This window comes from Protomyctophum parallelum (genome assembly GCF_964188405.1).
Source record: "Protomyctophum parallelum genome assembly, chromosome: 23".
Classification (NCBI taxonomy): domain Eukaryota; kingdom Metazoa; phylum Chordata; class Actinopteri; order Myctophiformes; family Myctophidae; genus Protomyctophum; species Protomyctophum parallelum.
This window is the reverse complement of record NC_139715.1, coordinates 11,090,831-11,107,623: the sequence shown is the minus strand read 5'-3', so window position 1 is coordinate 11,107,623 and position 16,793 is coordinate 11,090,831. Positions and strand designations below refer to the sequence as shown.

Below are 16,793 nucleotides of genomic sequence, written 5' to 3'. Positions count from 1 at the left end.
CACCAAGCCGCGCTACTCATTTGCTGAGTTGGCGGTGCACGGGAACCTGTGAACTTGTGGTCGAAAGGCGAGAGCTACCCGGACATATGCAAGACACAGGCAAGAGTCAACTTTTTTTCTTGTTTTTCAGAAAGGGAGAAGACGAGAACACAGAAATGTGTTCCTTACTTACAGTAGATAACGTGATTTTTAAATCTGAGGGTGGTTATTTGTAACCTGACTCCGCCAGATTGCGGCATTAATCAAGTTCACAAGTTCCCCCCCTCCTGCCTGGATCTGGGCTCTCTCTCAAGCAGAAACGATAAACCCGGAAGCAGCGGGACCAAAACGATGATATCTCCATAATCATTTCGAGTTGTAGACCAGTTAGGTTGTGTTTACATTTTGCACTGTGGCAGCGCTTCAATACGTCATCAGTATGGCGTTGATCCCGCCTCTAGCGGCCCCGAGAGGGACCAGATGGGAGCGGGAGGAGGCGGAGTCAGGTTAGGTTATTGGCAGAAGACGTTATTCTCTGCAGCGCGTGTTCCCGTTGCATTCCCCCCGGCAGCTCTGAAGACATCCTGAATGTTGACCTTATCGCCGAACTCAATTTCACCGGCGCGCTCCGGCAGAATGCCCTGCAGTCCCGGCCCAATGACGAGGCCAGACTTAAGGTTTAAACCATTCTGACCTGAGATCAGATTCTAAACGAGGTTTCCACTGGACAACACACTGGTCTGATCAACCCATTCTGACCTGAGATCAGATTCTAAAAATGTCAGTTGTTCTTCGATTTTCTTCAAAAATAGCAGACCTACAAGCTCGTATCGCGCCACTAGGTGGCGCGATATGAGCTTGTAGATCTGCTATTTTTCAATAGCTAAAGCATAACATGATGCTGACACCAAAATGGATGCCCGGTCAGAATGGGTTAAGGTTTAAACCATTAAAACCGGGAAAGCGTCCGTGTCATTTTAGATGGCTATTCAAAAACAGCAGATGTACAAGCTTGTAAATATGCTATTAAAAATCATATAATTGTGAGAACTATACCGATGTTGTAGAATTGGCCTGCAGGTCTGGGTTAAAGGTGGTAACTAGGGCTGGGACTCCATTATTATTTTTTTATCTAGAGTCTAGATAAAAATAAATATATATATATTAATTAATTGCAAAGATTAAAATTAATTAGTCTAGATTATAGACTAATTAATTTGAATCACTGCAATTAATTAATCGCAATTAATCACATATCAAATATTCGACCTGAGAAGCATTTTTATTTTATTTTGGTATACGAGTGAATCAATGAGTGAGTTTTTTTTAAATCTAAATTTCCCATCCACTGGGCCAAGCAAAGCGGTGTGATCGCCCGGCTTCATCTTTTTTTGATTGATTGAAATATTTATTAACAGTTTGTAGAATTTACAGTACATTTTAAGCACAAACTCAATACAAAGACTGTTAACTGTGAGTGGACGACCCAATTAAGCATTACACTTGTTTACAACAGGGTCCACATTGTTCAATTCATCAAAGTCTCCCATTGCATGCACTGGTATGATAGGTACGACTTCCAGTGAGGAAGGTTCTGTGGTGCAAGAAACTATGCACAATTAAAATGCGTTAATTCTTTTCATTGCCTTGTTTCTGTCATTAATTAATCTCAATGAATCAGCAATTAATCAAGTCCCAGACCTAGTGTTAACGCATCGGTACAGTACAGTAGGTCGTCATACTGTATAGCTATATGGATGATACTAATGAAGGCCCTGTTCCATTCTGGTCAAACAGAGTCAGGGTGCTGCTATTGTGCATGTTGGCTCACTGGAAACACTCCGCTACACCAGTGGGTCTCTCAAAGTGTCCTTGAGTGGGGTTGCGTACGGGCGTGTAACTCTGAGAGTGGACCGGTAAGGGTCCATTTGGTTCCATTTGCACACTCTCCGGATGTTATGGCGGTGCTTGAAATTAAAAGGTTTGAGAACCACTACATGGAACAGAGCATTAGCATCATCGGTAACACCTGTGGATTTAACAATCTGGGGGCACCATCTGCGCCCAGGCGGTGGGCCCCCCCCGCCTCGGGGCGCCACGCAATTGCGTGGTCTAGTCTGCCCCTGCCTGTGAAGGAAGTAGGGGAGGGGCCCGGGAATTTATTCTGTGTGCATAGAACCCATTGGGGGGTATTGAGAAGAACAACTGGGTTGGTAATTGCTAATCCTAGGAAGTATATAAAGGAGAGGTCACAAGTACACATTCTAAACCTCCTCGCTTTGCACTGCATGGGAGGAAGACTGTGGGTTTGATGGAATGCATTTTTACATTTTTTTACATGTGACTGCTTCTTTTCCTTTGCGTCATCCGTGACAATCCATTGCATCATTCATGTGCTGTATTTTAGCATGCAAGAGGCTGTGTGTGTTAGCGCACACTGCTTTGTGAATATGAGCTTTCTTTCACTTCACTGCACTTATCTCACATGCAAAGATGCACACATATTGCTATACAGTGCATGCACGCTCGCAGGCACGCACGCACGCACACACACACGCACACACACACACACACACACACACACACACACACACACACGCACACACACACACACACACAGCAGGGTTATATGGGTTAGTGGAGCAGGCTTAATGTAATGATGATGAATGATAAACCTCTGCGTCAGCAGGGCTTTGACGCCAACAATAATAACAATAATAGATAGGATCCCTGCTGTAATCCCTGTTGTCTTTGTGCGATCGTCCATGTCGGGTGGAAACCTTGTATGTCCAAAAGTGTTGAAATGAAAAAGGAGACCCTGTGCAGGATCCAAGGCTGTTGGCAGCCCTGCCTTGGGGACTTTTAAAGGCATGTTAAAGACCCATCTATTTACTGTAGAGGGTAGTGTCGTGTAGAGGACTCCTAGGTTCCACTAGTTGTCATTTATTAGAGTTGTAAACTGCAGATGTTGTAAAAACAAATAGCAGAAGAAATATCAAACTGAGCTCTTGCAGTTTTTTAAGCCTTAGAAAACTTCACAGGTTTGATCAGGGTCGATCTTGCGGATCAAAACAAAATATTATAGCTGGGTAATAGGGGGCTGAAGCAAAAAAAACACGAAATGACTCAAGTCATTATTATATCGGCTTGCGTTCCTTCCTCTTGCATATTGTACAAGTCGCGTTTGCAGTCTCTAGCCCATTCTGACCGGGCACCCATTTTGGTGTCGGCATCATGTTATGCTTTAGCTATTTAAAAATAGCAGATCTACAAGCTCATATCGCGCCACCGAGTGGCGCGATACGAGCTTGTAGGTCTGCTATTTTTGAAGCGACTGACATTTCTAGAATCTGATCTCAGGTCAGAATGGGTTCATCAGACCAGTGTGTGTCCGGCGGAAACCTCGTATGAGTCATGGTGCAGAGGGGGAGAGGAGAGCGGGCTTAGTCTCCCATTGGCTTAGAGGCCAGCCATTCATGAAAACCTCGCCACTACATCATTACTAGACCACGAGTCAGATCATTGATCATCAAGCCCCGCAAGCCGCCGATAAAGAAAACGTGTGAGAAAACACTGACCTATGAGACTGTCGGGTCTGGGCAGGGCGCTCCGCTGGTACAGCCCGTACGGGTCGGCGCCGTACGCCAGCGGCTGGCTCTGCCGCGGCAGCGTGGAGCCGTAGTGCTGCGGCACCGCCGTCATGCCCGTGCGCAGGGAGGGCGGAGACCCCGCCGAGCCACGCCCCTCCTCCAGGGAGAGGGTGGAGCTCAGCCTGCGGCCGCTGCCCGGCGCCAGGGCCTGTTGGCGCTGCTGGTGGTGGTGATGCCCGTTGGTGGGGGAGTCGGAGGAGGTGGGAGAGGCACAGCCCTGGTGATGAAATATGTTAGGTTATTGTGTGGAAGGACCAGCTGTATTCACAATTTCACTTGACTAAAGGTACAAGAGTATTGGCAATTTGGCATTAAAATAATTATACTATATGTATTTGTCAACTTTTTTTCTAAAATAGCCACAATGTACAATACAAGCTCACAATGGGTCAAAGTAAGTGCAAAATAGGGCTAAAGTGCTAAATGCAAGTTTAGCATTAATACTGCAAAGTAACTGATAGCTGTCAAATAATAAGTGAAAAGCACAAATTTATATTTAACCCATTCTGAACGGGCACCCATTTTGGTGTCGGCATCATGTTATGCTTTAGCTATTGAAAAATAGCAGATCTACAAGCTCATATCGCGCCACCGAGTGGCGCGATACGAGCTTGTAGGTCTGCTATTTTTTTTTTAATCGAAGAACGACTGACATTTTTAGAATCTGATCTCAGGTCAGAATGGGTTAATCAGACCAGTGGAAACCTCGTGTGAATCTGATCTCAGGTCAGGAATGGGTTAATACATGTTTGGTCACATTGAAGTATACAATGGTACTCAAGGTAGTACTCAGCAATGTTATGCAAATTAGAACACTGCGAACTTGTAGATCTGCTATTTTTGAAAAATCGTAATAATGTGGCGCAAATCTTTGAATATTATATTCTTTCAGAGCGAACGTTTTTAACTTAAATCTTTTCTTCTGGGGGGGTCGCCGGAACAACACATTTTCAGATGGGGGTCGCGGCCAAATACAGATAAATCTGGGGCTCCGTGACGTGAAATATTGTGAGAACCGCTGACATAGAAACATAGGCATTTCAGAAAACTCATATGGGTCCGTTTGGACCATCTGGACCACCCGCTCGGTGTCGTCGGACTAAAAGCACAGTCGTTTTTGTGTCACCTGGGAGGAGGAGGGAGGCATGGAGGTGCCGGGGAACACGGAGACGAGGGGCTTGGGCTCGGACAGGATGGGGGAGCCGTAGGAGGTGCTGCCCTGCGACGTGCGCAGGGAGGCGCGCGAGGGGGAGGCGGTGGTGGTGGCGCCGCCCGGGGACTGACTCCGGGAGGGCAGGGAGGCCATCCTCCTCAACATGCGACCTGATGCCTAGAGAGAGAGAGAGAGAGGAGAGATGAGGAGGTATGAGGAGGAGAGGAGGGGAGAGAGAGAGAGATAGAGGAGGAGGGGAGAGAGAGAGAGATAGAGGAGGTATGAGGAGGAGAGGAGGGGAGAGAGAGAGAGATAGAGGAGGAGGGGAGAGAGAGAGAGAGATAGAGGAGGAGGGGAGAGAGAGAGAGATAGAGGAGGTATGAGGAGGAGAGGAGGGGAGAGAGAGAGAGATAGAGGAGGAGGGGAGAGAGAGAGAGATAGAGGAGGAGGGGAGAGAGAGAGAGATAGAGGAGGTATGAGGAGGAGAGGAGGGGAGAGAGAGAGAGATAGAGGAGGAGGGGAGAGAGAGAGAGATAGAGGAGGAGGAGGGGGCAGAGAGATAGAGATGGGGGGAGGGTTGAGGCTGCAGGTTATTATAGATAACTAAAACCAACGGGGGGGAAAAAAATAAAAGAAAAAGAAAATTTGACCTTCAGGTCAACATCGGTGTGAAACCGATGAGACGAGGACGAGGGTTTAAATGGGCATCTGACTTGTAATGTTTTGTAAACAAACTACTCCAGTGTTCGCAGAGTTATACAACCCATAGCCAGAAGGGATGCAACGCTCTGATTGGTTCAGAAGCACACAGCCTTCCGTTTTAGACCGGAAGCTGAATGTCTTTAAATGGCTCCTGTAAATAGCAACCATTAATAGTTTTGTTTGGTAATAGGGTTCCCCCAGTCTCTCTCCAGCTCTTATAATAGACCTCTTGCAACAAGATCTTAAACTAGTACCTATTGGCCGCATTTTAGGCCAATATACTTAAAGGTATATTCAGTGATTTCACTCAAAAAACCTTAGGTTTCGTTTTTGGCTGTGGGACCCAGCCTTTCGTCCAATCAGGATAGAGAGTAAAAAACGAAACCTAAGGTTTTTTGACCCCCAGGGGTTAACTGGGGACAGGGAGGAACTCCTTATATGGTCAGCACACTCTATAGTAGGGAGGATTATCACAACAAAACAAAAAAATAAGTGATATTTGAATTAAGTGAAATCACTGAATATACCTTTAATTACCTGCACGCGATTGCTGTCAAGATTTGTCTTTCTTAGTTGTTCTTATGTCATTTATTATCTATGCGTAATCTCTGCGAATTTTGAATAAAAGTTGAATGACTGCAAAAGAGAGAAGAGAAAACAACAACCTGTCCCTCGGCACGGGGGCTTCTAGACAGCGCGCGAGGCTCGGACCTCACCACGTTCTGGTTGCTATAGTAACCCATGCTGCTGTCCTGGTAGCCACTGTCAGAGTACGAGGTCATCTGGCCCGAGTGACCTGCAGACCCTGAGAGAGAGAGAGAGAGAGAGGACATCATTTGATGACATGAATTGAGGTTTATTTACCCCATTAACCCATACATTAACCCGAAATAAAAAAAAGTCTTCTGAAAGAACATATATTCAAAGATTTGTGCAGCATTTTCACCATTTTTCATAAATAGCAGACCTACAAGCTCATAGCGCGCCACCGAGTGGCGCGCTATGAGCTTGTAGGTCTGCTATTTTTCAATAGCTAAAGTATAACATAATGCTTAGTTAAAAACACCAAAAGGGATCCCCGCCCAGAATGGGCGGGGATAAGCGGTAAGTAGCGGTAAGTAGTATGTCGTGGAGTGGCTTATTGTCGGTATCAGCCGGTAACACACGTGCTAGATCCCCGGGAGATGGATTGCTGAGGCCACACCTACCATCAGCTGGACATCCTGGACTTCAGTTCGGCTTCATCATCCCACAGACCCTAGTGAACAAACCGTCTGTTCTTGGCATTATTGTCTCCACCAGGCCGAAGGCATGTGGGGAGAGTATGTTTTGCACTCCGTCCGTCCGTGTGTCCGTGTGTCCGTCCGTGTGTCCGTGTGTCCGTGTGTCCGTGAACAGCTAATCTCGGCCACCGTTAACCCGGTCGATGCCATATTTTGCACACACACTCCCTGGATGCCAACCATGAACCTCTGCCCCAAACTTTCCAGAACGGCCTGTTATAGCGCCACCAGGAGGCCGCTTTGTGCAAAACAAGTTTTTGCACAGTACACCTACACATTTTGTCCAAACATCACGCAAATTGGTACACAGTCTCTCTAGAGCCATTCAACGAAACGGGTCTTTCAGATTTATCAGACTCCATCCTGATTGGTTAAGATTGGCTTCCAAAGTTCACAGGAGTGCTCAGTTTCAAACAAAATGCTGCAAATCATGAACACATTGCGTGATTTCCGTGAAATTGTGCACCCACATTCCCACTAGGCCGAGGACGAAATGCCACATGAACAATTTCAACTCAGCCTCAAGGTGGCGCTATAACTGGCCGAAAAGTGTTTTTACCTCTAACTGCACGGATCTGTGGATAACCTGGTGGAGACCTGTGCCCGGAAGGGCACTTTTTCTAGTGTGTAACTGGATCTTGGAACTTCTTGACAAACAGGCCACAGACTGTGAAGATCCGCGACATCCTCTCTTCTCCCGTCACCCTCAACACCGGCTCCCCCCCCTAGGGATGTGTCCTGAGTCCCCTGCTGTACACCCTGCTGACATAACTGTAAGGCCAGGTACCCAAGCAACCATAATTGTCAAGTTTGCGGATGACACAGCAGTGGTGGGGCTAATAATCTTCAACAACAACGAGGTGGAGTACAGGCGTGTGGTGCAGAGCAAAACAACCTCTCCATCAATGTCAAAAAGACAAAAGAAAGGATAGTGGACTTCAGAAAGTGTGTGTTCTACAGGTGTGCAGTGGAGAGCATCCTAACATCACCGTCTGGCACGGTAGCGGCTCTGAGGCAGATAGGAAGGCTCTACAGCGGTCGGTGAAGTCTGCCCAGAAGATGACATTTACAAGAAGATGACACTTCCTGCCCTCGGTGACATTTACACCAGCAGATGCAGGAACAAGGCCGCAGCGTCATGAAGGATGCCAGTTTGCCACCCACCCTGCACACGGTCTGTTCGTCCCCCTCCCTTCGTGGCAGGAGGCTGCGCAGTATTAAGGCCAGCACCACCATGCAGGAAGAAAAACCGCTTCTTCCCTGCAGCTGTGAGAATCATGAACTCTAGACCCCTGAACTGTGACCTTTTGCACTAGTGATCTGTTTAATTACACATGAACTCTGCACTATATGAACTTGAGCCGTGACACATGAACTGTTTCTTTTTAATGCTGTTTTTAGTGCTGCTGCTTTTTATGGGCACGTGCGATATCAGTGGGTTGTGCAAATGCTTTTTTTGCACTATAGGTTTTTAATTATATTTAGTGTTTTTAGACGTACTGTATTTTACTTATTTTATGCCTGACCAGGACCTGTGGTAATCAAATTTCGTTCTGTACTTGTATGGAATGACAACAATCAAACGAGAGCTCTATACCGACTGAGCTACCCGGACGCAAAACCGGGAAGGCATCATTTTATATTTTAGCAAGGTTTTCAGAAAACAGTGGTTCTCAAAAATAGCAGACATCTGCTATTTATTTATTTTTATTGAGAAAAATCTTGTTTGATGAATGTTCCTTGGCATGAAATAGTTTAAGCACGACTGATACGTCAGGATTTAGAAGAATTTTTTTGTAGAATCTGGTCTCAGGTCTTATGTTATGTAAAAAATAAACCTGAGTATTTCTTCCACCAGTCATCGCTCTACTTAGTTTCATTATCCCAAAGCTGTTCTTAGCCTAATGTTTTTTAATACTAATTAAACGCTTTACTTAGGCACTGTTTGGCCACACTCCAGCCTAAATGACACTCCAGGGAGTGCAAGACAAAAAAACCATTTGACTCACTTTCAAAGTTAAACCCAGTAGCGCTCAGATGAAAGATCTTGAGGCTGTCTCTGCTTAAACACTTTTCCTCGCCGGGCTCATTTATATTCGGAACTAAACTTTATATGGAAGAAGAGACTATAGTTAATGATTAATGACCTCCCTCACGCTTCATCTTAAATAAGCTCTCTCTCTCTCTCTCTGAGTGAAAGTAGGCCACCATTTCAAAAAAAAATTGCCTGTTTGCTTCCATAATTCATGCACATATATCCCTTCCTTATCGCCATTTTTTACTCGACAAGCAAGATATATGCAAATGTTTAAAAGCAACGATGGTGGTGATGCTGGCAGGATTCCTGTACAATCTCTGAGGTAGAAATGGTTGTCACTGAGGATTTTATTATGCGCTTGTGTCTGGTTTTCTCGTCTGCATAAACTCATTTTAGCATTTTGTTTTACCGTTCAATTATTGAATTTTGTTGAGCATAGCCCCTTCCAAATGCGGTGCTGCTAACTCTAAGCTAGCAATTGTGTTTCATTTGTGGTTCTGCTATAGCTCTGTTGTTAATGTCTCCACCAGGCCGAAGGCACGGGGAGACTATGTTTTGCTCCCTGTCCATCTACACATCCGTGTGTCCTTCCATCTGTCTGTGACCTGCAGCTAATCTCCGCCACCTTTGGCCCGGTCCCTGGCAACCTGTACACACACACACACACACACACACACACACCCTGCATGCCAGAGCAGAACTCTGCCCAGATTTATTCAGATCAACCTGCGCCATTTTACTCCACTACTTTTACTCAAGTACATTTTTAATACAGAAATGTGTACTTGTAACAGACTATGTCTACAATAGGGTATTGATGCTTTCACTACGAAAGTACAAAACACGAGTACTTATTCCATCCCTGCATACTGTACATTACAGGCTTGCATTTAAAATATATAATAGATATATGGTCTGTCCACCATGGGGTCAAGAGCTTTCAGCCGCTCTGCCCCTCACCTCTGGAACTCCCTCCCCCCTGACATGGACTCAATCGCCTCATTTCAAACCCACCTCAAAACCCACCTGTTTAGGCAGGCCTGTGATTTATCTGTGTTTTCCGCTGCAAGCTATACTTTATTGTCTGCTTTTGCTTTTGTGTCAACTGTTTTTAACTTGTTGTACGGCGACCTTGAGTGCCCTGAAAAGTGCCTTATAAATAAAATGTATTATTATCATTATTAGTTTGATGCCTAGAAATAGTAGAAATCTCACATCGATCTCACATGGAAAGTGTCCACATCACACCTCAAATGCCTTCAACCCATTTTGGGCGAGAACCCCTTTTGGTGTTAGCATTATGCTATGCTTTAGCTATTGAAAAATAGCAGATCTACAAGCTCATAGCGCGCCACCGAGTGGCGCGCTACGAGCTTGTAGGTCTGCTATTTTTGAAAAATCGAAGAACGACTGACATAAAAACATGGATTTTTCAGAAAACTGTCAGGATGTAGAAGACATTTTTTGATCTGATCTCAGGTCAGAATGGGTTAAGGAATTAGTCAATGGTAACCTAAGAATTTCCCGGAGACTTCTTACTTCCTACTGTGCTCTGTGTTGATGTGAATGCTGGACCTGCATAGAGTACGTGCCTGGAACGCAACACTGACTGATCAGCTAAGTTTAACATTCTCATCAGAGAGGGGTTGTAGTAGTAAACCCAGACTGTCGGATAGACGGAGAACGAAGGATTATACTCAGACTTGATGTGATTTAGTGGAGTGAAGGACTATCAGAGCGTTCCCACCATTCTGTTCGCTGTGCATCATTCTCAGGGCTGCAACTATTTTCTTAGCAATTAAATTGTTTTTGATTAATCGAATAGTTCTTTTTTTGAGGGGCTATCCCCTCCAATGCATGGTGTTTGAAGATGACGTCATATAGCAGCCAAGTCTATTGGATTTGAAATGTTTGGTTAGAGCTTCTTATGACGTAAATAATTTGCAGCAAAGGACTATATGGACTTGTTTGTTTAGGGTCTTATTTGTTTAGGGCACTAAATGACGATATAAGATGACATGTGGCCGATATTAATACAGTGGGTGGCCCTCACTTCACACAAGTGTGATGTCATTGAATCGACGCGACACCCTCGAATCCCATTGTGATAGCAAGTATATTGCGTATCTTACTATAAATCTCTGCTTGTGTGCGAACATCTGTAGGACACATACGGTAGAATACGCGTTGCACTCGACCGATGGACCTCAAACTCAGGACAGAGGGGATCGCCTATTTTCGAAGTGCACTGCAAATCGGGCTTGAGGAGCTTGAGTATTGGCAAGGGTCCGCTACAGTGTGTGAAACACTGTGGGTGTTTCCGTGTGATTAATTCACCCAAAAATATCCTTCTTCTCAAACTTGTTTGTGTCAGGACTAACACAACCACACAGAGTATGAAAATCACGCATCGATAGAGCAACCACATTTTGCATTTGTAACGAGGTGGATTTTTCCGAGCTACGAATAAAGGCATCCATCTGTACTGTACGAAATGAGGCATTAACTACCCATCCGACCACTTAACCCATTCTGACCTGAGATCAGATTCATACGAGGTTTCCGCCGGACACACACTGGTCTGACGAACCCATTCTGACCTGAGATCAGATTCTAAAAATGTCAGTCGCTCTTCGATTTTTCAAAAATAGCAGACCTACAAGCTCGTATCGCGCCACTCGGTGGCGCGATATGAGCTTGTAGATCTGCTATTTTTAAATAGCTAAAGCATAACATGATGCCGACACCAAAATGGGTGCCCGGTCAGAATGGGTTTACCACAGCAGTGGTCCGATGGGTGGCAAGCGTTCAATGGCATTAAGTTCATAATTATCGGTTATGACAACGAAAACTCATTTATATTAATTCGTTATATTGTTATATTGCAACATCTTCAAGGCCCACGGTGCATTTTTGCACTGTTTATTCGTCATGTCCCCCTCCTGCTGTGTAAAGGCCTTTCAAGTCACTCATTCATTCACGCAGCAAATGGCTCTCTATCAACCGTCAGGGATGCAATCATAGTGAATGCCCGCACAGAATACAAAACTCTGATGCTGGCATTCAAGGCAACCAAAGGTATGGCTCCCCCGTATCTTGCAAGTATGATTGAACCCTACAAACCCTCCCGCGCACTCAGATCAGCCAACGCAGGGAAGCTGGAAGTACCCTCACAAAAAACGCCGGGACAACGCTCCACACGTCCCAAACTCTTCTCCCTTCTGGCTCCAAAGCTGTGGAATGCACTTCCCATTGCAGTCAGAACTGCAGCATCACTCCCAATCTTCCGCCGTAGTCTGAAAACCCACCTTTTCAGACTCCATCATGGCCCATAGCACTTACCCTACCCCCTTAGATAGCATTTCTGTAGACTTAGGTGCTATTTACACGAGGATGGTGTTCATATAAAACGTCAAAATAAAGTATCGTTTGCTGCTGTCATTTAGACGAGAACCGTGTTCTCTGGAGGTGAAAACGCAACGAAGTGAAACCGCCTCCCAGAGTGGAAATCTTTGAGAACACCGTTTCCTATATGGTCTCCATATAAACAGGCAAAACGGTGAATCCGCAAAACTTATGACATCATGGCTCACGTTGGCTCACAGCGCATATGTTTATTACATTGATGCAGAGCAATATCATTATGATATAATGGAGTTCCTGAACAAGCCTCCCTCCTCGCCTACAAAGTGCTGCTCATCAGCGATGTTGAATGTAAAACCATGATGTAAATAAAAAGCCTTGTGATAGACGGCAGCCGCGGCAGCAGCGTTTATGTAGCCTAATGTATTATAATATATATAACCATCCCGTGGCGCTGCCCAGAGCAGTGTTGCGCAGGCTTGCGTGAAGGAGTTCTTCTTCTCGTACGTGGGTGACCTGTCTATTTGGCAGCCCGTTATCGCCACCTAGCGACAGTATAGCATAATAGCACATTATATCATAACGTGTGCGTTCTCGTGTAAACGGTAAGAAAAAATGAGAACGCAACGGGACTTTGACGCGTCTAAAAGAGGCCTTAGATAGCATCTGATACAGACTTATAGCATGTTATGTAGACAGCACTATAATTGCATTGTATATAGTCATAGCACGCCATAGTACATATGTATAGCATAGTAGTATATATATATGTAGTTTATATGTATAGTCTCATAATATAGATATTCCACTGTTACTTTCTTAGCTTACGCATGTTTAGTTTTATGATAAATGCTTTTTTGTTCTTGCTTAATGTAAGTCGCTCTGGATTAAGAGCGTCTGCTAAATGCCTAAATTGTAAATTGTAATTGTAAATTGAAGATGAATATTCTGTGTCTACTTAAAAGGCAAGTAAACATGGAAAAATCACACTTGTGTGAAGTGAGGGGCGCCACTTTTGCTTTTGTATGTCACTGGGTCCGTAGTCTTGGCTGCTACATGACCAGATGGCAGCTAAGAATCCGGATCAATTCTTCTATGAATTCTCCGCCGCCGTTTCAAGTCACTGTTTCTTGTGAAGCTTTATCCACATTGGTTACAGTTGTACTGTTTCTTTACTTTATGCATCAATGGCTTGTTTCTTGTATGAAACAAAATGTGTTGCAAGATGTATTTATATCGGCCACATGACGTCTTACGTTATCTTACCGCCCTAAACAAACATTAAAGTCCAGAGTCCTTCTCTGCCACATGACGTAAATCTTCAAAGCCACGTATTGGAGGCTAGCAGTAGCACCCCTCAAAACAGGTAAAAAACTGCTAACAAATGAAGAAATAACTATGGTTTCCAGAATTCCATTTGAAACAAATCCACGTTAACCCATTCTGACCGGGCACCCATTTTGGTGTTGGCATCATGTTATGCTTTAGCTATTGAAAAATAGCAGATCTACAAGCTCGTATCGCGCCACCGAGTGGCGCGATACGAGCTTGTAGGTCTGCTATTTTTTTATTTTTAATCGAAGAACGACTGACATTTTTAGAATCTGATCTCAGGTCAGAATGGGTTCATCAGGACCAGTGTGTGTCCGGCGGAAACCTCGTATGAATCTGATCTCAGGTCAGAATGGGTTAAAGTTGCGCTCCCCACGCAGGACGTACCCTCGCTGCCGTGCAGGGAGCCTCGCTCCGGTTCGGGGGGGTACAGGCCATCCTCCCCCTGAAGAAGGCGAGACGGGGACATGGACGTCTTCATGGCCTCCACCTGGGGCTCCACTCCGGCGTCTGCCAAGCAGAGAAAAACGACGACATGAAAAACTACTGTATAACCTATTCTGACCCGAGATCAGATTCATACGAGGTTTCCGCCGGACACACACTGGTCTGATGAACCCATTCTGACCTGAGATCAGATTCTAAAAATGTCAGTCGCTCTTCGATTTTTCAAAAATAGCAGACCTACAAGCTCGTATCGCGCCACTCGGTGGCGCGATATGAGCTTGTAGATCTGCTATTTTTCAATAGCTAAAGCATAACATGATGCTGACACCAAAATGGGTGCCCGGTCAGAATGGGTTAGGGCAGAATGCATAATATCAACTCTAGATCTACGCCAATGGCGCGGAGGGTGTAGATTTAGAAGCCACTACTTTAGTACTTTTTACTCAAGTAGGTTTAGAAGCCACTACTTTAGTACTTTTTACTCAAGTAAAATGTGAATACACTTTTACTACTGACATCGTAGTTTTATATTGTGCTTTTACTTAGGTAAAAATAAGTACTTCCTCCTCCAATGGAAATAAATGGCATGAAACCAACCTAGCTGTGAATTTTACATGATGCATAAAATGCCACGATAAAGCCTGGGAGTTATTTTCATTTGGTATCCCTTTTTATGCAAAGACGGATCAGGGTGGAATACATAATATCAACTCTGCACGACCTCATATATTCATCCTCCGGCCATAATATGTGACTTTATGAAGTGTTCCGTACAGTTATAGGAAGGTGGACGTGAGTAATGGACCAAAGGAACGGCGCACAGTGGCTTCTGACAGAATAGCAAATGGCTCCAATTCACGTGCCTTTCATACATGACCTCAGAGCACGCAGCCCTTCAGCGGGGTGACCTGAGATCAGATTCATACGAGGTTTCCACTGGACACACACTGGTCTGATTAACCCATTCTGACCTGAGATCAGATTCTAAAAATGTCAGTCGTTCTTCGATTTTTTTCAAAAATAGCAGACCTACAAGCTCGTATCGCGCCACTCGGTGGCGCGATATGAGCTTGTAGATCTGCTATTTTTCAATAGCTAAAGCACAACATGATGCCAACACCAAAATGGGTGCCCGGTCAGAATGGGTTAATAGTGCTCAGAAATCTATCGATATTACATCGATATAGCAATATCGTGGCGATCATATTGCAACAAAAATAAAAATACTAGATATCATAATATTGTTGTGGTTTTCACTTCATTTTAAGCTTGAAGATCGCCACATTTTTTTGTCACTTTTGCTTCACCTAAAATAGACTTTATAATAGATTAATAAAAAATATGAAATATGGAGTGCAAGGTTTCTCCACGACATCATCATAAATCATATTTTAAATGTAAAATCTTTGTGGGCTAAGTGACTGTCTCCATTATGGTTCCATGACATCCTGCTGCAATGAAATTACATTACATATATGTGATGTGCATGCAAAGAGTTTTCACTCCAAGATGAGAGAGCTGCCATTTGAATAATTGAACAGCTGCTGACAAAAACTATTGCCGTTTTGACAATCAAATGTAAAAGGCTCCTGCATGATGTCTTTTACTTACTGTATCAGCAGGCTGTAATTGAATTTAATGTCACTTAAAGTAAAATAATGTTGTGGTGGAGTGACTTTCATGAAATGAAATACACCCCATGACATCATCGTCTAGACCAGTGGTTCTCAGAGAGAGGTCCATGCTGATGAACGATATGATAATTTCATGTCACGACTCATAATAGTCGTGACTCACCACTACTATTAAAAGAGTGTCGACAGCACAAGCTACAAGCTGAGCTTGTAGATCAACAGCAACGATATGAAATCCTACCTGCAGATCTCCATGCGAAAGACTTCTCTGATGAGCTGGATGTGAGAGAGAGAGAGAGAGAGAGAGAGAGAGAGAGAGAAAAAAGAGAGAGTGAAATCACATTAGAGATTACATCAGTGGTTCGAAACCTGTGGGCCGGTGAGAAGAATACCTAAGCGTAACCTCAGTCAACTATGCCTAAACCTAAACTTAATCTCAGTAAAACGGTGCCAAAACCTAAGCTTAACCCTAAACGTATATTTCTAACCATACAAGAACCACCCCACTGAGCGGTCGGCAGAAAACGAGGGCGAGCGTGTTTTAAGGCGAGCCTTCCGGTTACCGATGAGGATATTGCAAGTGGCCCCCAAATAATTGGAAAAACACTGTTAATTGTATTTATTGTGACCGTACCGTAGGTCGCAGATTACCATGAAAACCTGCAAAACCCGTCTGTTGTCAGCGCAATCACGCCTCGTGACACGTCACACCACCATAGACCACGACACTGACCTCGTCAAACCGTGGATAGCAAATACATGGAGAAGACTGGATCATCACCTACTGTAGATCTGCATATATGGAGCCGGGCAGCAACTCTACATCTGACCTCAAACCGAAAAAGGATTGGTTGAGAACTGGCAAAGTGCTCCTTTAACTATCCCCCTCTTGACGAGTCTTTAAAAAAGGCTGCTTTTGAGGCCTTTGAGGTTGAAAATGAGCAAAGTGTTTAATCATCTTTGCATTACAACAAGGGGCCGGGGGGGGGATTTATCGGCTATTTTCACAGAATGTTCGCCCCAGACACAGGTACCGTTTATGAAGTCAACCACTTTTCTCTGGGAAAAAGGGGATTGCGTTCTGTAAGTTGAGCCATTAAAGATATGAAATTACGAGGATATTACATGAATTATAAATTATAATGATTGCTTTAATGACTCCCAGTCTATGAATATATAATATAATACTAGAAAAAGTGCCCTTCCGGGCAC

General features: G+C 44.4%; 1 protein-coding gene across 1 annotated transcript in view; it reads right to left on the bottom strand.

Annotated features, from left to right (window-relative positions):
• LOC310854387 (plakophilin-4-like) overlaps nucleotides 1-16,793 on the bottom strand; it is a gene marked incomplete at its 5' end in the record, with an annotated part of 79,689 nt that overhangs the window by 40,593 nt on the left and 22,303 nt on the right. Inside the window, 5 exons of the mRNA XM_083758995.1 lie at nucleotides 3,558-3,846; nucleotides 4,756-4,959; nucleotides 6,150-6,289; nucleotides 13,888-14,010; nucleotides 15,823-15,857. Coding sequence (XP_083615121.1) covers nucleotides 3,558-3,846; nucleotides 4,756-4,959; nucleotides 6,150-6,289; nucleotides 13,888-14,010; nucleotides 15,823-15,857 — 791 coding nt within the window. The remainder of the gene's footprint in view (nucleotides 1-3,557; nucleotides 3,847-4,755; nucleotides 4,960-6,149; nucleotides 6,290-13,887; nucleotides 14,011-15,822; nucleotides 15,858-16,793) is intronic.